This window comes from Citrus sinensis, chromosome 3 (assembly GCF_022201045.2).
Source record: "Citrus sinensis cultivar Valencia sweet orange chromosome 3, DVS_A1.0, whole genome shotgun sequence".
NCBI classification, from domain to species: Eukaryota; Viridiplantae; Streptophyta; class Magnoliopsida; order Sapindales; family Rutaceae; genus Citrus; species Citrus sinensis.
The window spans coordinates 41,472,665-41,492,808 of NC_068558.1; the positions used below are offsets into that span (position 1 = coordinate 41,472,665).

A 20,144-nucleotide genomic window follows, 5' to 3' on the forward strand; every position below is an offset into this window, starting at 1 on the left:
AAAATTACCATACATTTTGCTTGCTTTTCTATTTTTAATTTCAAACATAGAATGAATGGAATTAAATATATTCCCCACTCACACCAAACCACTTGTATCCATTCTTAAAAAACAAAATCACATCATTCATTCATTAATATGACAAAGTATGATTTTGGAAGATTATCTAGAATTGCATTTTATTTTATATTTTACTCACTAAATATTCAACCACAACCCATCTACATCTAAACACCAGCACGAATTAAAATAATCTGCCCCTAAAATAATAATCATCAAACCTTTTATTGCATCGTAAACAACATAAACAATTGCACTAAACAATGATTAGCACTGAATAAGCATATAAAATTTTTATAGTTTAATTATAGTATTATGACATTGATTATTCGATACGAAAAAAGAGTTAGTAAATCACATAATTGAACATAAATAAACATATAAGCAATACTATTCTCAAGTAACATCTTAAAATTTAATATAACACTCATTTATTAAATAATTAATTTTATTAAATTATTCATTATTCCATTCTCCCTTTCAATGGTGGGAAGTTGCCTAGGTTTATAGCATTACTGTGAAAATGGAAATCTCTCTATCTTTTACTTTTTCTTTTTATCCGCATCGTTTTATCATGTGAACCTTGAATTTAGTGATCGATATTTTTTTAGCTAGTCGTACTTGATTCTCTGTCCGTTTCCGCAAATTCAAAAGGGCATTAAAGTAAATAAAATGCATACCAAAAGAAACCTATTGGAAGGTGGACTTTTGGGTATTAGGAAAGGGATACAAGGGCAATAAAGGGAATTCATCAAAGAAGAGAACAACGTAGATGATAGAAGCATACGTTCCCCCTTCTCTGAATTCTCATTCAACCCCCTCTACTAATAAGTCTTTCTCTTAAGATGAATGGGTGTGTCTCTCTAATATCTATCTCCCTGTCCCAATAGCAAATTAAAGCATGAGCACAATATATCATAACAAAACAACACAAAAACAAAACAAAACAAAACAAAACAAAGGCACAGCCACCTTCTCATAAGAATGGCAAGAACAAGATATATTGTATAAAAATTACAAAAACAAAAGGTGGTAGATGCATGACTTTTAAGCCTGAGTGAGCGAGCCAGCCAGCCAGCCACCCACACAACACAACACAAGTCACAAATCTCTTATTTAAAACATACAAAGCTTTAGCCACCTTCCCCTTTCCGTAATCCTAATCCTGTCTCTCTCTCTCTCTCTCTCTCTCTCTCTCCCCCCCTCGGTTTTTACGCTCTCTCAACCACCAGGGTCAGCAGGTACAATACAAGCAAAATGACTTATGTTCTCTCTTTGTAATGGCTGGTTTTGCCGCCTCCCTTATCTCTTTTTGAGTAATGGGCATTCAGTATTCTTTACTGGGTTTATGTGCAAAGCTGGTTTTGTTTTTTGTTTTTTATTTCCTTTCGGTTGTGTGGTCTCTTTTGATCTTGTGTTTTTGGGGTTTGTCTCTTTCTTTGTTTATGAAAGGTGGTGGGTTGGTGGGTAAGGTTGACTTATTCACGATGAAGAGAGACTTTATAATTCTTTTCAAGAATCGCTTTTGGGAAATTTTAGTAAACCTCTACTCGGTGAATATGGGTTATTCCGGTTTACTTTATGCTGCTTGTAAACAATTTTTGTACTTATTTTCCTTTCATTTAACTTTGTCACCCTGTCTTGGTATCAATGATGACGTTTGTTTACTCATTTTGGTTTTAAGTTGTTTATACAATCTAAGCAGGAGTCCGCTATTTGATTTTAGCTCGTATTTAGCGGCACCTATAAGTAGTATTTTGCTCATGATTTTTTTGTTTTGTTTTTGAAGAGTTCTTTAGTTGCTTTACTTGGTAACTGGAGCTAGCTAACAACCATAACTATTGGGTTAATTTTAGCTGGAGATATATTTGTTTTAAAAAAAGCTGGTCATTAGCTCACATTGTAGGAGTTTTGATTGTTAGTGGTCAATTGACGCAAGGGAACTTTCTTGCTTCCTCAAAATTTGCTATTCCTCCTTTGTGCAGTTTAGTTTGCTTCTCCATAGGAAATTACATGCTTTCATCCTGTTATACTTGCAGTGAGCTCAAATTGCTGCTCCAAGTAACTAATGGTTCAAATTATATTTGCCTAAATATTATTTTTTGTCACTGAAGTTTTCCTTTTAATCAAATTACTTGAAAAGATGTATGTCTTTTGATGCTGTTTTCCTTGTCTGATAGCATTCCGTTTTTGCTTTTCTTCGTGTTCATTTTTCAATTATTGACTGCCATCCTATTTTCATTTAAGTATATTACTGTTACTGTTCAGATTGCTCTTTTTTTTTTTTTTAATCCAATAGTAGTTTTAATTTATAATTTTTTCCCAATAGGAATTCAGATTCTTAGGCATTCTCTGTTTAATCTGTTTTTGGTGATCCTAGAAGCCAACGGTATATGGGAAGAGACACCAACTAGGTCATTGTTCATTGTTAGCAATATTTGGATCCATCATGGTGAGTTTACGAAGGCGCAAGCTCCTGGGACTCTGCTCTGGTAAGCATCAGTTGAAACAAAAGCGCCATGCTTTTAGTTGTTTATTTTTTTCAGTTCTGCCTTATTAGCAGTTTGCAAGAAGATAAATTATAATATACGAAATTTGTTTATCACTTTTCTTATAGGGGTTCTATGTCATGTGAGAATTATAGTGATCACCAAATTTGGTGTGACTTTGCAGGAAAAAGTTCTTTTGTGGCTCCTCTTCCTAGGACTTCTGAAAATGGTAATGCTCCAGAGAATTCAACCCAAAATATCAGACCTATCAGTCTGCGTCCTAGTTCATTGGATAATGTCAGCCTGCAAAGAGGGGTATGGAGGGATTTTAATCAGATATTTCTCCATTTTGTATGAATTTTGCATTTTTGAATATTTTCTTCTTCTTTAGTGGAGATGGAAGTTTTTTAAAATCATAGTATTTGTGCTTTTTCTTAGCTCATATAGCTACTTGTCACTACCTTCATTGCACAAAATTTGAAGCATCTCTAAATGTGATGGTATGGGGTTTAAGAATTAATCAGTGGTGCTGTCTAGAAAAGAAAAACAGAACACACTAGGATTATGAAGTTGCTTAAATCCAGTCTTAGATAATGAAAATCTTTTTCCTTCGTTTAGATATGTGGTTATATCATTAGCGACGGAGGAGTGCCTTCTCCCAAATTATAGGAAACCTTTCTCTGCAGAGAAATGCCCAAAGCTTTATATTTCAAATTATTTGGTGATCACCAACTCACTTTATACATTTGAACATGTTTTAAATGATGTAAATGCATTGTTCTGTGAAGATGATTTACATTTCATTCTTGTTTGTGTGTTTATATGTAGTTGTGTATCATAGTAGCATAATGTGGCAATTTTATGTGGAAGTAAGTTAAGATATCTAACCATGGATAAAACTAAGCCGGGTAGAATTTTCGCACACACCACATTTGATCTTAGCGAAAAAAATGTATATGTCTTCACTAAAAGAATATAGGAGAGTTAGAGACAGTGAAGACTCTGCTCTCCTCTCCTATACATGTACATTTCCATCTTGGGTACCCCTGTCAATTTGGAGGAGGGGTGATCAAATGTCTCTCAGATTTAGTACGAGTGAAAGGATATGATGAGTCCCCTATCAATTGACACTTGGTCAATCAATTGCAGTCTGGGATATCCCTTCTGTTCAAAAACCCCCATCTTTGTAACCTGGTTTCTTACCGCCGGAATCACAGAGCTTGTATAATTTGTCAATCCCAAAGGTCTGGCAGTGCCTGTGAACTTGGCCTGTAGGCCAACTGTGCTCTTGATTTCTAGTACCTTTTACTCAGAAAGTAAAATAGCATATGTACATGAAAAATTATTTCTAGATCCTATACTCCCATCATTTTCTGTTCCATGAGTTTGATTTAATTAATATGTGATGGAAACATATTAACTTAGTGCATGTTCTCCATAATGAATGCATTAACGAGTTCTGATGCATGATTTTATGTAGTTGGATTATGTAAAAGATAAGTAGTAAGTTGCAACCCTTGCAAATTTTGTGTTTCAATTCCATAATTTATGCTTATGATTGTATTATTAAATGGTATTTCCCAGATAGCTGTTGAAAAAGAAGGACCTGCATCATCCAATGTGTCTGGTGCAAGCTCTCCGGAACAGCGGAGTAAAAAACCAAAAGAGCAGCATGTTGAAAATGAGCAGCATTTTCCTTCATTTTCAGGTTTGTCAGGAATTTTTTTCCTGTGTGAATTAATTATAACCATATGCAGATTCATTGGCATCTGCCTTTACAAATACCTTTAATATTTGATATGTTCTGGAACTTGGATTTATTAGATAACATGGAAAAAGTTTTGCTGGTTCTATGTCTGTCTTGGAGGAAGCAAATTCATATTTATTTCTAAACAATATGATTTTTCCTGATTTACATTGTTCACAATTACCATCATATGCTTGATGAGCAGTCGCTGAAGTTCTCAAAAAGAAAATGGTATGTAGTTGGTGCTATCTAAATTACTTTCCTAAAAACCGCTTCTTTGTACAATTGATCTGTAATTCAGTAAAAATTGTTAATACTACGATCTGAACTTGCATTCAATAGAAAGCTGTGACTAACAGTTCTTGAGAAATCTCATTGAGATTATTCACTGATACTTTTATCATTGATTTTGAAGCAACAACTGCTAATTATCAATAAAATTGTTGATTTTTGGTTGTCATGTGTGGAAGCATTCTTTTAATCTAGAGGTATCCCCTTTGAATGAGTCAATGAGGGCTTTTTCTTTTTTCTTTTTTGGGTCCTTAAACTTCTGTGTTTTGTCATGCTGAATAACTATCAGAGTAGTTGGTAGAAGTTCTAATAAATCACCCATGGATCGAGATTTCATAGAGAGCTGATAAGCAGGGAATGATCACACTCACTCAAAAGAACTAAATGCAGCATCTTCCAATGAGTACGAAAATACTTTCAGAGACTCTGAAACTATGATCTTTGATTGAAATCCAACTGAAAATGGACAACTTGGCCAGTTGGCTGTTCAAATGGTTTTTTACTTCTGTCTGGTGGTAAATGGAATCCAATGAAATCAATCTGGAGTGATCTTGTGTCATTTATGGACTTAGTGAATATAAAAATTCTGAGCAGAGTAACGTGTTGGTTGAAATTGTTGGTTAGTCTAGGTGGTCCAAAAGTTGGTAAAATCATTTCGTTTTTCCAGCTTCTGATGATTAGAGATTTGTGGTTGTTCCTCTTTTCTTCTCTCTCTCTCTCTTTTGGAGGAGATGTGCATCAGCATAGTTAGTGTCTTAGTTTCCTTTCAGTTTTGTGTACCTTAAATACTTTTAAATCCATCTTTGTTTCCATGGTGTCTTTTCTGTTTTTTCACAATTGCTTTGCTAGGGAAAAAAAAATGTAATGGAATTAATATTTATTAGAACCTATTTCACAGAACAAAGTTGTAGATACTTCTGTGAATAAATTGTTGTTGGGATTTCTATTTGTGCTGCATCATTATGACCAAAGGCTATTGTGATTTGTTCCATTCGCAGGGCTACCTATCAAACGCAGAAAGCGACATAGGAGGAAGCAAATTCAAAACCAGGAACCGTGTCTAATGAGAGGTGTCTACTTCAAAAATATGAAATGGCAGGCAGCAATAAAAGTGGACAAGAAACAAATCCACCTGGGGACTGTTGGTTCACAAGAGGAGGCTGCTCGTTTGTATGATAGGTAATGAATTAAATTTCACCAAGCACATTAAATAATAATTGTTATCATATAAAAATAGAATTCATGTGCTTGAATACCAGTTTCACACTGCCATTACTTTCTACAGCTGTGTGATTCAGAGAAGTATAGTCCATAAAGATTATGCAGCATATGCAAAATCTTTACCAGACATCAAACACACATTTAATCGTATATGACTTGCATTTTTTATCATGATCATTATAATTTTGTTATTAGTTTTGTAAACTGATATGCGTGATTTTTTCTTTTAATTCTTGAATAACAGACTGGTACATCAAGTATTATTCTTGATTCTAAACTATAGTGTGGGTACACTTACCTTTAGAAAGCATGACCAAAATGTTTTTTTTTTTTTAAGGCTTGGATAAATCTCAGCTATTCATCTAACCTTAGGGCCCTTCTTAAATCAGCTAAATTGACATAATGTTAGAGGTCCCTCGGCTCAGATGCTTGTCGGCATTGTCCTTGTCTCTGACGTCATAACAACTTTAGCCACAAAGGTCATAACATAGAACTGGTATTTCCTGCAACCCCAAGTGTGGGACCCTCTATTGTGAGGTTCAATCATTATAATTAAATAATAGAACTGAAATGCATGGATGAAGTTGCCTCCAACTTAGTGGCTTGTCTAGAGAATGCACAAGCACGCTGTTATTGAGAAATACTAGCAGACTAGCAGAGTTACATAGTAGGAAAATTTTAGTTTGTGAAGCAAAACTAAGTAAGAATCTTTTATCAGAAAATATGCTAATGGAAGTCGCACCAAGAATTTGGTGAGATGTATAAATAGATGTATGAATTTGCCAGTTGGTCTGTGTCTATGCAGGGCGGCTTTCATGTGTGGGAGGGAGCCCAACTTTGAGCTCTCAGAAGAGGAGAAGCAAGAACTTAGGCAATTCAAGTGGGATGAATTCTTGGCTTTCACTCGCCGTTCAATCACTCATAAAAGTAACTTCTGAAAATTCATGGCTTAATCACAGTGCTTCTATTAGTTTTCATCCGTTAGATGTTCTAAAATGAATTCCACTTTTTGACAATAATTTCAGAGTACAAAAGACGAGTTGGTGTAGGATCAAATAAGCGGTCTGAGTCTCCATTGGAAGAGGATGGTGACTGGGATAGCAAGCAAGGAGTTAACGGCTTCTCTGCTTCAGAAGAAGCAGGGCAAGACTCATCAGCCTCTTAGAAGCTATGTTTTAAAAGAATCGAGGCTGAATAATTGTAAGTTTCTAACGGCTCAGTTCTAGCTGACTAGCCTCCATTTTTTTTGTATAAAGGCTCCTATTAGGGCTAATCATCGGAGATCTCTGTGTTGTCCGTTAATTAGACATTTACAGGTTTGATGCGATAGAATTAAAATATTAGATATTAGATATTAATATTTCTGAATCATCTTCATTCTTAGAACACCAAAAATGAGTGAAGCTACATATTGAGCCCAAATTTTCTGGTTTATGGAAGATCGCCCTCATTTCCAACTCATTATTTTCTCTTCTGAGTTCTGCCCGCCCATGTCTTCTAAAGCGTTCGAGAAACTCATTATTTCTATGTTTTTCTGCAATGTAAACTTAAGCATCAGTGGCTTGGTTAAAACAACGCCGCTCAAGAAGTAGTACATTTTATTTAAGGCAAAATTTGCCAGAAAATAAAATAAACCCCCCTCAAAGTACAATTCGATTTAACAAATAAAGAAATGTTTTAAGGTCTCAGTACTTTTTTCAAAATTTAGGATATTTTTACCTTCTGAGTTTTATGAAGAGGGGTTTGTTTTTAATATTGATATACAGTACTATTACCGATATTACACGAAAGATTATAATTAGTATTTCTAATTAGATTATACAATTGGGACTCTCGTGTCGTATACATTAATATTCGGAAGCACCGTCTAGATTTTTAAATTATTTTTAAATCTTATTTAATATTCGAGGGTTGTTTACTCGACTCATGCAATAATATTTAGAATAATAAATCTTTTGGTGAAAACTATCATCTGTAATCCAATAACATTCATGTTGTATCATAAAAAATTACTATCACATATAATCTAAGAACATTTATGTTATATCATAAAAAATTAACAAACAAAAATGCGGAAACATACTTTTCTTTTTTTAACTGATTAAGCATTAGGTTACTGTATTACACAAAGATATATATAATTGTTATGACAGCAGGTCATTACACTGATATTTACAATAAGATATATATACAAGAGACTTACATTATTACATTTTTAGTCTATGAAACACATGCCCAGTCAAATACCCCTCACGGAGGAGGGATGTCTCTACTCCACTCGTATTTCGCAATGGAGAAAGACGTTGTAAGTACTCTCCACACAATTATATTTAATTGAGGGAGGTTGAGTCCGTGGGGACTCGAACCATTGCCCTCATAGTCATGCTTAACTTTGAAGGCAATGGTTCACCACTGGTCTACAAGCCCAAGTGGCGGAAACGTACTTAAATCCATAACGTTGAATTACTCTCTAGAGCCAGGTGGTTAGTCTTTAGATCAACTATATTCTCCTAGAAAATGATTTAAACCATTTTTAAACCCTCAAATATTATCGGAGATAACAATTGGTATTTATAATCAAATTGTACAATTGGGATCCCTCGTGTAGTGTACATTGATTTTCTAAAGCACTGCTTAGATTTTTAAACCATTTTTATATAACTGAGACCCCTCGTGTCGTGTACATTGATTTTCTGAAGCATTGCCAAGATTTTTAAAGCATTTTTATATAATTAGGACTTCTCGTGTTACAAACATTGATCTTCTAAAATACTATCTAGATTTTTAAATCATTTTAAAACCTCATCTAATATTAAGGGGTTTTCTACTTCAGGTGTCGTGATGAGAAAATTGTCTCCACTTTAAAACCCTCTCTAATATTAGAGGGTCACTCACATTTTGTGAGAAAAAAATATTATTTTTACTCAATTATATTATTTAAGGGCTGTCTATTTTACTCACATTTTGTGAAGATCTCCACTTTAAAACCCTCTCTAATATTAGAGGGTCACTCACAGTTTGTGAGAAAAAATATTATTTTCACTCAATTATATTATTTAAGGGCTGTCTATTCTACTCACATTTTGTGAGGGAGAAGATTGTCTCCACTCAATAATATTCGAGTAATATTCAAAGATTGTCTACTTTACTCGTATTTCATGAGAGAAAAGATTGTCTCTATATTTTTTAGGGTTATTTACTTCACTCATGACATAATATTTGAGAGTTATTTACTTTACTCACATTTTTCGAGGGAGAAAATTGTCTCTACTTAGGCCAAATGCCCATTAGTTACAAGCACATGATTTCAATATATAGAGAAGATATGATAAAAGATAAATAAAAAATAAAAAAAATCTTTTGCTCATATTATAACTCATATTACATAGGAGATATATTGCTTCTATCCAATTATTTCATAATTAAGGAAGAAAATTAAACTCCTCATAATTATTTTTATGGAGTTCGAACAATTGTTCTCCCACTAAGTTAAATGCCTATTGATTAAAAAAAAAAATCCTCAAACTTCACAACAATTTTTGGAACATGATAATTAAATAAGAAATTAAAAATGGGCGGGATTACTTTTAACCTAAATATTTTTTACTTAGAATTTTAACACAAATTCTCATCCATTGATCTTGTAAAATCAAATGATAAATATAAAATCATTAAATGTTACCATTTTTTAAAATTTAAATATCTATTATTGTTACTGCCAAGATTCATAATAAATTATAATTTATGTTAAAATTTCAATTTTTTAAATTAGAAAAGCATGACTCTTTAAATATAATTGGGCCGTATTTAAGCCCAATAGAATTGGGTAGTACTGAACGCCAAGAATGATGGACCCACATAACATTCGGCCGACCCAGCACCGTTTGTTAGTTGTGTCGTGTGATTCGGAGTTCGGAGATTGAATTGACACAAACATAAACAAAGAGAAGAGAGCATATCAAATGTCTCAAGGCGATTCAAAGAAACTTGAAGGGGACGCCCCATCAGCATCATCATCATCTGACGGGCGGAAGGAGCGCATCATCGTTCCCGCTATCCTCGCAGGTAGCACTTCATTGAAACGAAAGAAAAAAATTACTTTTAAATTTTTGTTTCTTTTGAATGATGTCCACCCTTACTGTTTTGTTACTGGGCAGGTCTTGTTGGTGGAGTATCTGGGTTGTTATCAAAGCACCGGAAAGTACACGGGCTTGCTAATATTTCAGCTACTTATGCCACTAACTTATCCATTGTCACTGCTTGCTATTGCGGTTTGTTCTTTTCTTTTATTTTGATTCTCAGATTCTTTAGTTGTAGTTGTTATCGTTGACTGATTTACTGAATTGCGATCTTTTGTTTCTCCATCAGTATAAGCATTTTGTTAAGAATGTTCTGATGTTCCATGAAATCGAGTTACCCCAGCAATCTTGTGAAATATGTTATAACTTTTGTAATAGTAGTGAGAGCATGCTTGGTTATATATGTGTTAGTACTTGGATCATAAGTTCATGACCACTTCTTGAGTTTGAAACTACAGTATCAATACTTAGTGAGACAAATCATATATAATCATTTGCTTTTTGTATATCCTGTAGACTAAAGAGTATCCAAAGTACCTGATATATTTGTGTCTCCGGAGGGAAGTGTTTTTAAAATGCTGAAATGCAGATACACTTGAGAGGCATTGAGGAGGATCGGTAAAAAGTTAAGATTATCGAAGAACATGTTATAAGAAGGCTTGGGTGACACGGTTACTCATATGTCATCTGTTGTGATGATAACTCATATTGCTGACACAGATTTCTGGTCAAGTAGGAAATAAGTGTGTGTGAGACTATATAAATATAAACGACACATGAATTTTTGTGGTTCAACACCTGACCTACGTTCATGGGCGGAAAATAGAGCAATTACTATTTAGAAAAATGTACAATGAGACTGCTCTTTGATATGAGTGTTTTATTTTGTCCCCTTTGATTAACAGAGACCCTTTATTTATAGTGTTCTGCAGATAGCATGAAATTCAAATCAAACTCTTCTTGGTCAACCTTATTACTTAAGATTTGGATGAAGTTGCAATTTTTATCTCTATCTTATTTATCTCCATCTCACTTTTAGATGGACTCGAACGACCTGCTTCTAGAATTTCCTGACCCACTCTAGTTTACTTCCCGTAGAGCCTATAAGCCTGCTTCCTAAGATGGGTTTTAGTATACCCCAGTTCAATGACTTGGTATGCAATCCATGATTTGTTATCCTAGTGCCATAGACACTTTGCGGGAAATAGGTTGAAGAATCTTGGTGCTCCATGCAAGGTTGTTTAGTGAATTCATCCTTTCTCACTGAAAAGATTTGCATGGTGTTGTATAACCAGCTTTGGAACTAAAGTTATGTGTTTGTTAGTGCACTGACAAGTTGGAGTCCTCGTACTGGGACCATACATATTTGAGTTGGACACCACCTTGAACCCTAAAACTCTTCTTATGTGGGATTTCCTACTTACGCAGTTGCATTTGGGGTTTTTGTTGTCTGGTTATCTCCAATAAGGATCAGTTAAGGCCTTTCTGCTGAGGCCATTGATGTAGTCGTGCCAAAGGTGCTGCCAAAGGAAAATGCAGCACCTTTGGCTTCAAGTGGTTTCAGTTGAGAGTTAGAAAATTTAGTTACTGACAATGTTTTACCTTCATGTATGGAATCTCTTCAGATTTTTGGTTGGTCATGAAAATTTCTTATTGGTAATAAGTAGGGAATTGCTAACAAATGATCGCAAAATTTGGTTGGACGAGAATATTTCATTCACAGAGATTTGTTCAGATTAGAAATTTGTTTCTTTGATTGGACAGGGGCACGTGAATTTGTAAGAGTCAGTCGGAAAACTGGACCTGATGATCTAGTAAATTCTGCAATTGCGGGCTTTGGCAGTGGTGCTCTTCTTGGGCGTCTTCAGGGTAAAGTATTGTGATTCTCTCTCGTCTGTCTCTGCATGCATGTGTTTCTAGGCCAAAACTATTTTTGGAAGTGTAAGCTTGCTTAATCTCTACAAGAACCATACCAATCAGGCTAGTAAGGCATCTGCTTTGAGTAACTTTCTTTTGTACTGAGCATCATAAATTTGGCTAAGCCACATCAGGGTCATACCTAGAATTCAATCTGAAATTGGCACAGTAGAGGCAAAGATTTTTTGTTATCTTGTACCATTCCTCCTCCGAGATTGCCAACATTCCTTCAATCTTCAGTGGATGTAAGTATTTTTTTTCATTGGCTTTTAGGTGGTCAGCGTGGTGCACTGCGTTACTCAGTCATCTTTGCTGTTGTCGGAACAACCGTGGATTATGCTACTCTCAGACTAGCACCGATAATAAGGAACTTCAGAGAATCTCATAAAGATGGTGATTGGTTGAAGTTGCCAGAGTGGTCTCCTATTCAAGTACTTGATGAGGAGGCACTTGCTGAAAAAAAAGCTAGGGAGCAAAAACTGTATGCACAAACACAGCAGGCACTTGGGAAACTAAGAAAAGAAGAATCTTGATGCATGTGTTTCTTTTCATGTAGAGTTTTTTAGTAGAGTTTTCATATCTACCTAAACAATGTTTCTGGGCACTCCTTTTTTGTTCAAATGGTGTGACCTTTTAAGTTTGATGGGGACGTTGTTTTGGTTGCCCCTCTGTGGCTCTGCTGATATTTTGCACCAGGAGGATTCCATGAGAAATTGGAAGATAATCGAAAAAGAGATTGCAGGGTGATTGCTTGCCTCTTTGTTCAATTCCACAAAAAGGATATTTCATGATAAAAGATTACATAATGCTTTTATATTTGGTAATCACGTCCTAGGTGGTCATCAGTATTGAAATTGAAATACTAGTATTATTAGTACCATTATATAATATGCTGGTGTTGGCAATTCATGGAGCCAATTTCTCTTTGCAAGAGGTTGTGCTTCTAGTAAGAAGCTACATTAATTAATGGATCAATTATAGCAACCCGTTTGCAAACTATCGATATTGGCATGTAATTATGTAAAGACTAGATTGACTGGTGAGATGAGGCAATGAAATCATTCTGTACAGGCAGATTATTATTATTCTTATTATTTTCTGCACCCAATGACCAGACGAAGAGTTTTGAATGACAACTGCAGTCTTCCCAGACACAAAGGAGGAGAAAAGATAAAGGAAGTGGGAATTCCTTCTCGGGTTGCTACTTCCATTACTAGGAGCTGGCTAAGTTACAGATTCTGTAACATACAGATCCAACTTAGCCAGCTCCTGATTGGTTAGCTAGCTACCAAACAAAAACAATTGCACGCTTTTTCTCCATATGCAGGACAGGTGTGGTGCATGCATTGGGTGCGTATGTTACAGAATCTGTAAGGTAGACAGGTCCCCATTACTAATATACATCATTTACAAGGAAATCATGTCAAAAGAAAAGCATAAATGACAACAACATAATTCAGATCTTGTTTTCAACCAGCAGTCCAAAGATCACACGCTGGCATTGAATCACAATCCACACACTTATCATAATAAAGATCTACCCTTCTCAAAAAAAAAATTTAAAAAAAATGCCATGTTTCCACTTCATCACATCTCAGATGACTAGTTCAATGGAAGAACTCCTTGATGCTTCGTGATGTTATGAAAGCAGAGAGACCAGGGACACAAACTCCAGCGTTACCCGTCCCTTGGACCTTGTGTTGATCACAAAGTGTTCTGGGTATTTTCTCAGTAACATTAGCAAGCCATACCATGGTTTTTCTTTGGATTCAGGACCAGGCCATTCGTCAGCTGTGAGATATCTCCTCACTCGACTGTGATGCCAGACATCACCATACTGCTCCACCAACTGCATAAGAGAAATAAAACTCCCGATGTTCAAACATCATAGAATAGTAGTACACCAAGAAAAGAGAGACAATTGTGTTTGTGTTGGGGGCAGGCAGAGGGGTTTGGAATAGAAAAAAGAAACGACCAGCAAAATCAAGCATTGGACAACTAGGAATTGTAGAACTAAAAACAAGATAGAGAATAGCATACATTTGATGCTATATTGTCAGTCCTACAAGGTGATAGATGCTTTTGAAATCAAAGCACACTACTACATTAGAAAGTACTCACTCGAGAAACTGAATGTTCGCTAAACGCATGAATGCAGAAGCCCACTGGCCCCAAACCTGTGATATATTTCCCCTTAAAATCATATGAAATCAGAGTTTAAAAGCCCGATTTTCAAACTGTTTAATAATAAAAAGTTTCAAAGGTAGGGCGAAAGCAATTACGATTGGCAACCCAGCTTCCAGCATTAACCATAGATAGTGGGGAAATAGATACTGGTAATGTGCACATCAGAAAGAAGTGATGCTAGCAAAATTTGTTGAAAGCGGCATCCAAGAAAACATCAGGTTTATAATACTAACAACTGTTTACAGGTTCCAGACATTCAGCAAACAAAAAAGATATTTCAACAACTGAACAACATAACATGCAGATAATGCAGAATGGTGCAATCAAGACCATTAACATCACCTACATATTGATTAACAGTTAATGGACCCAAACCAACATAATGAAAAAAACTCTAACCTCAGTATATAGTTTCTCCATAGGCATCCATTCTCCAGGACCACAAAGATCTGAAAGCACAGTAGCTACAGATGATACGACATCCTTTTCTTCCAACTGCAGCAGTTGCTGATTGTCAGATTCACGATCAACCCTTGATCTTCCCTCTCCCTTCTTCTCTGCAGGAACTGGACATGATATAACAAGGAGGAAGCATTTTATTAGACCCCACACATTACTTGAAAAATACATAGACGTACTGGAAAATGATAAAAATTGCAGATTAGTATTTCAAGCAAAAGTACCTTCTCCATAGCAAACTCATCAAACAAAATTAAGCCATTGCAAAAATTAGTAGGACAAAAGAATACTCAATGGAAAGAACGAAACTTCCTTGAATTCATGAAAACAAATAAACTAGAACAATCATAATCCAAATTGACTAACTTCCAAATATCGCATACAAGATGAGGTTACCAAGAATGGAAGAGAACTTCTGAAACCCGATATGAAGGCCAGACAACAAACTCTACTCTTAGCTACTACAAGTACTGTGGCATTGTACTTTGTGGCATAAAATAACAAATAGGTAATATCAAGTAAAAATACTGCCAGTTTGGTTTGGGCATAGGTTTGGTTACGGTTCTGAAGAAGCTAATAGCATAAGAACTTAGTTTATAACAAAAACTGGAACTCTAAGCATAACGCTCAGGAAACAATTTACCAAGGACTTTTATGCATAAACACTGAGCACTTTCAATGATGCCAGATGCAGGTATGCCAAACAGCAATCACGAAATCAAGGTAGAATGCATGAATCTAGAACAAAAGTTTCAAAAAGTTGCAAACTTCATCAAACGCACAATTAATAATGATCCTAATGCAACAAATGGCACCATGGCACGCCATAACTCTAAAATTTTAAATCACACCACCAAGTAGAAACAACATAGAATTGAAAGATAAAAATTTCATTAAAAAAAAAAAATACTAACTCATTGCTCCGGTCAATCCAGACTTGCCACCAGAACCGCTACCGTAGCCCTCAAAGCCTCCTCCATCTCTCCTGAGCTTCTTCCCACTAAGCCCCTCTTCTTCCTCCTCATACTCCTCCTCATAATACTCTCTCCCTCTCCCTTTCTTCCCCGCCCCCGATGCAACAGACACCGGGCCCACCATCCTCCCCGTCTCGGCCCCACCATAACCGTAATGCGGAACCACTGCCGACGACCCGACGTAATGCCTCGGCCCTACTGGGCCCCCCAAAATACTCCTCACAGGCAGCAGAAAATAAAACTCTTTGTCCCCAATTTGCAACAAATCTTGCGAATCTAATTTGACCGGAGGGTTTCCCGGCAGGTGGAGGACACCTTCGACGAAGCACCCGTTTTTGCCGAGCACTTCGAGGGCGAAACGGCGGCGAGTGAAGTCGTAGAAGATGCGGGCGTGGTGGCGGGAAATGTTCATGCCGCCGCCCAGGCTTGATAGGTCAACGTCCACGGTTGATTTTTTCGAGTTTCGTCCCAGGATTATGGAGTACGTTTGCATGTAGTACTCGAAATCCTCGCCTTGCAGCTTTGCGAAGCCCGCTTCGACGTCGTTTCCGCTGATTGTGCCCATTCTAGAGAGAGAATTGGGATTCAGTGTCGCCAAGAGAGAGAAACTGTGACGGGAGGAAATCGGAGAGTGTTTTTTTTCGTTTCCGGGAGTAACAGGTGTGTTTGGATGCAGGATTAATCTTGTATCCGCAGGGAATTGAAGATCTGACAATTTTGTCCACACAATCCGCCGTTCAAATGGAGGATATTTATGTCATTTCGTGTTCCTAACAAAGTTAAATTAGTCATTTTATTAGTAGTTTGACTAGTTTCTATTGATTTTTGATTTTGGAGGTCCGTACCACCGGCGATATATACGAAGTCAGTGAGTACTCCATAAACCCTAAATCTTTTTATTATTATCATTAATAGACGTGAAAGATGTATAAATATGTGATCTGATTTATGAAATTTGAATTTTTTTGTTATTTATTGTAATTGAATGAGTAATTTCGACTGCCAGATGATGCGTGGGACATTGCGCAAGGGCTTTGAGTCCTGTAACTCTATAAAATCAAACCAACGGGTCTGTGAAAAAAAATTTAAGTTGACGATCCCTTCTGATGGCAGAGTCTATATGATTTTATATTATGCACTATTTGTGATACTATTTGTTTTCTTCATTATGCACTATTTGTCATATTATCTGTTTTTCTCCATTTCACATTGTTTTGACTGCAGCTTTAGATCGATTTGATGTTAAATTGCATTTAAACTGCCAGATGATGATTGAGATATTGCGCAAGGGCTTTGAATTTCATTCCTAATGAATTAATGAAATATTAATGATCTATCTCTTCTGATGGTAGATTATCATTTAGAGTGGCATACTGAAATTCGGTGTTGATGTATTCTTCATCAATCAACTTTTGAAGATGTTTGATATTCTCTAAGTTTTTATTTTGGGGATATAATCACAGTTACTGGCTTGTTCTTCAGAAAGTCTATCTCATTCTATATGCTTTTATCCGCATAATGATGAGGGTTGTGTAATCAAATGATTCTTTTTTGAATGGTGTAACTGAGGTGCATTGGTGCACATTCACATTTGTGGTTGGATGCATGTGGGTTACTGTTGGTGCTTGAGTCTTTGATACTTTCCCTGCTTTTATACCACTTTTCCAATATCGGGTGCAAGTATTAGCTGGTAATGTTACAGTTTTACTATCAGGTCTCACTAATGAAAATCCTAAATGTTAGTTCTTTGAAACATAATCAGGATTCTGGAGGTGTTTTTCATTTCAAATTCGATGAAGCATGTTGTAAAGATCTTGACTCTCTTGGTGGCCATAACTGCACTCTGGTTTGGTCTCTTGCAGACATCTGTCATCCCACGTAGCCATACAGGGTTGGTGAGTAGTTTACATTTCTTAAGTTCTTGTTTTGTTTGTATGTATGCATTTGCGTATCAGCATATAAAAATATGCATAACATAAATTTGTGCTTGTGCATGTAATTTTTTTTTTTTTTAATTTGATTTGAGCCACCTTACCCTTTTGTTACTTTTTTGCCAGCTGCCTATCTATTTTATTGTGTCTCTGGGATGCTATGGTTTATTGATGGTTGGAATTGGTCTGATGTATTTTCCAACATGTCCACAAGAAGCACTATTGTTGCAGCAGGTACTTTACTTTGCATGTTCTTGTCATGCTGGGATGAGGCTACTCATGTCAAGTGTCTTTTACAAGTGGATGCCGAGCTTTTGCTTGATCATAAAGTTGTTTAACTTTCAAAACAAAATTTGTTCAATGGGTGAAGGGAGTCAGTCATAATGTTGATTTATTTATTTATTTTTGAATTGGTGTGTGTGATTAAATATGCAATGGGATTGAACCTTTGACCCTGCTAATGTTACTACTTTTATGAAATAGCGATCAGTATTGTTAAATAGGCCATAGGCATTTTGAAATTCATTGGTTACTTAAATTTCTCAACTATTAGAATGAGGCTCAAGTTTAGATTCTCTTATATAAATAATAATTGATTATTTCTGAATAAGAAAATGGTGGACGTAAAAGTTTGTTAGAGATTTAGAGTTTACTTGTGACAAATGTTATATGCAGTGAACACTAATGGGTGGATTCAATGACATTGGCCTTGGTTTCCAACCAAAAGATTGGATATTCAAATCCTTGAGGTTGACCTACTTTTGATATTATATCTGATATTTTTTTGTAGGATCTGAAGCATTCCCAGTTCCAAACCCAGTGCAGGCATTGGGAAGGGAATTTTGGATGAAAAAAAAAATGTTAAATGCAGTAAATTGTGGACTCTTTCATTAGAAAGAGTATTTTAAGTGATTTTGACCATATTGATAGAAAGGCTAGTGAATTTGGAGAAGGTCTGGTATTCTTTGATCCCATTTCAATAAATAAAGCAACCAGACTTTAGTTTTGTTTTTACAACAATTTCAAAGCCTATAGATCTAGCAATAGTTGATATTATTAATTTGGCTTTTAGAGATTTGCTTGTGTTCTCCAAAACCTTTAGTCGGAAGTTAATGCGGTCTTCCGAGTTTTGTAATACCTATGATCAAGATTTGATTTATTCATGTGCTTAATGAATTTGTAAAATTTTGTTTTTTAGGACATAAAAGAGGCAAAGGAGTACCTGGAGCGAAAAGGGATTGATGTTTCTGAGTAATGGACTACACATGGTTCTCAGTTTTTGAGTGACAGGACTCTTGCTGGGTGTGAAATCTCATGAACTTTGCTTGATCAGCCGGTTGGATGGTGCTCTGGATTCACAATTTTCAATGTAGGTGTTTCCACTTGAAACAACTTTTTAAGCAATTAATCTTTGGGGATCTCTGTTTTTCTTCTTATGTTGACATGAATTCATAGCCATTGCGAAGATGGATATTGGAAAAAAAAAATTGGTATACGTATTCAGGGACTAAAGGAGCAAACATAAAGAAATTTTCCCATTTATTGCTTTTGCAGTGTCCATGCAGATTGCTATTGCATTTACATTTGTTTTTTTTTGGGGGGGGGAGGGGGGGGGGGGGTACTAAATAGTGATGAACTTGTACTGTGGTGACCGACTGTTGAGATGGTTACTGACTTTTTTGGTTGAAATTGAGTGGCTTTTATTTATATTTCAAACACCATTTCAATTTTCGTGAGTGTTTAAGAGACTGGATGTACCATAAGCAGCATATTAGTCAATATGTGAAAAGTTGGTTGATGATCAAAGTGTTCAAATTTTTCTCGTCAGCTCAGGCCGATTGTTGTCGTTTTTTCATTGTTTATCTGCAAATTTGTGGAATTAGGATGTCCCTTAAAGTTGGATCATGGGTTAAGTGAAATATGTCTTTTTGTATTCCGATCTAAACGTCACTATCAATCAATTCTTTAGAGTCTCAACATTATTTGGCCGCATACATGTGACCCTCTGTGGTAATTTATCACCATCAGTTTGCATCATGTATGTTACATGACAGGGAATCAGTGTCATCGACCCATCCTAATAAGGATAAATTTAAAGGAATGCTTGCCGGAAGCACTTATTTAATAAAACTGTATGAAATTTTATTTTTATAAAATTCAGTCAACCTAACATTTGCATGCAATTATTGTATCACATGATTTTGTCCTCTGAATATTTATTTACTTATGTATGCGTTAAAAAAGAAGAAAAGAAAATCCCACCTTTTTGCATTTTCTTGCTAAGATGAAAGATCTTGAACCAAGTAAATTAGCGCACATATATATGCACACACACACACACACACAATTTCTCATTGCCAAACAATGAAATGCTTCTACATTTTAACGGGTGCAAATAATTTTCATTTTTCTTAAAAAAAGTGGGTTTTATAAATCGTTTTTGGATTCCTTGAAGGAAATTTATTTTGAATATTTTAAAGCGCAATTTATCTATAAAAAGGAAAAAAAAAAAAAAAAAAAGCTATCATTATTGAAATTTCTATCCACACTACGTCTCCAGGGTCCAATGATGATTTGGATAGTTTATTTCAAATCAAAATCAAATGGCCCAAAGCAGCGATTGAAAAATTCTGCTGAACTTCTTTTGAAGTGACAAGAGCATAGTGCAATTGGTCCCATTTGGTTGATGATGCATTTATTTATAGAGATATGATTTAATCATCATGATTCTTTAATCAAAATGTAACTTCATTGATGCTCGATGTTTCTGTACCAGCAAAGCACGCAAT

General features: G+C 35.6%; 4 protein-coding genes across 11 annotated transcripts; 3 read left to right on the forward strand and 1 right to left on the reverse strand.

Annotated features, from left to right (window-relative positions):
* The first annotated feature begins 953 nt into the window (after positions 1 to 953).
* Positions 954 to 7,269, forward strand: LOC102629393 (ethylene-responsive transcription factor-like protein At4g13040). 5 transcript variants are annotated; one of them, XM_006479173.4, is made up of 7 exons: positions 954 to 1,301; positions 2,390 to 2,552; positions 2,734 to 2,864; positions 4,134 to 4,257; positions 5,586 to 5,766; positions 6,614 to 6,735; positions 6,834 to 7,269. In XM_006479173.4, exons 2-7 carry the CDS (start codon positions 2,510 to 2,512, stop codon positions 6,971 to 6,973), a joined length of 741 nt encoding a protein of 246 aa, XP_006479236.1. In that variant the 5' UTR covers positions 954 to 1,301; positions 2,390 to 2,509; the 3' UTR covers positions 6,974 to 7,269. The 5 variants fall into 5 exon arrangements, with proteins under 5 accessions (XP_006479236.1, XP_006479237.1, XP_006479235.1 ...); XM_006479174.4 differs by having other exon boundaries at positions 2,444 to 2,552; XM_006479172.3 differs by having other exon boundaries at positions 955 to 1,301; positions 2,441 to 2,552.
* Positions 7,270 to 9,706: 2,437 nt separating this feature from the next.
* LOC102630447 (uncharacterized) lies at positions 9,707 to 12,551 on the forward strand. Of its 2 annotated transcripts, XM_006479176.3 has the most exons (4): positions 9,707 to 9,873; positions 9,966 to 10,079; positions 11,652 to 11,756; positions 12,078 to 12,551. In XM_006479176.3, exons 1-4 carry the CDS (start codon positions 9,771 to 9,773, stop codon positions 12,335 to 12,337), a joined length of 582 nt encoding a protein of 193 aa, XP_006479239.2. In that variant the 5' UTR covers positions 9,707 to 9,770; the 3' UTR covers positions 12,338 to 12,551. The 2 variants fall into 2 exon arrangements, with proteins under 2 accessions (XP_006479239.2, XP_024954448.2); XM_025098680.2 differs by lacking the exon at positions 11,652 to 11,756.
* A 314-nt stretch (positions 12,552 to 12,865) lies between these two features.
* LOC102630761 (FHA domain-containing protein FHA2) lies at positions 12,866 to 16,098 on the reverse strand. Its single transcript, XM_006479177.4, has 3 exons — positions 15,365 to 16,098; positions 14,391 to 14,557; positions 12,866 to 13,653 (listed from the first exon to the last, which is right to left on the reverse strand). The coding sequence occupies exons 1-3, from the start codon at positions 15,987 to 15,989 to the stop codon at positions 13,444 to 13,446; spliced, it is 1,002 nt and encodes a 333-aa protein (XP_006479240.2). The 5' UTR covers positions 15,990 to 16,098; the 3' UTR covers positions 12,866 to 13,443.
* Positions 16,099 to 16,180: 82 nt separating this feature from the next.
* LOC102631060 (dolichol-phosphate mannose synthase subunit 3) lies at positions 16,181 to 19,153 on the forward strand. 3 transcript variants are annotated; one of them, XM_006479178.3, is made up of 4 exons: positions 16,181 to 16,292; positions 17,187 to 17,319; positions 17,482 to 17,589; positions 18,554 to 19,153. In XM_006479178.3, exons 2-4 carry the CDS (start codon positions 17,218 to 17,220, stop codon positions 18,608 to 18,610), a joined length of 267 nt encoding a protein of 88 aa, XP_006479241.2. In that variant the 5' UTR covers positions 16,181 to 16,292; positions 17,187 to 17,217; the 3' UTR covers positions 18,611 to 19,153. The 3 variants fall into 3 exon arrangements, with proteins under 3 accessions (XP_006479241.2, XP_006479242.2, XP_006479243.2); XM_006479179.4 differs by having other exon boundaries at positions 16,212 to 16,292; positions 17,168 to 17,319; XM_006479180.4 differs by having other exon boundaries at positions 16,270 to 16,288.
* The last annotated feature ends 991 nt before the right edge of the window (positions 19,154 to 20,144 follow it).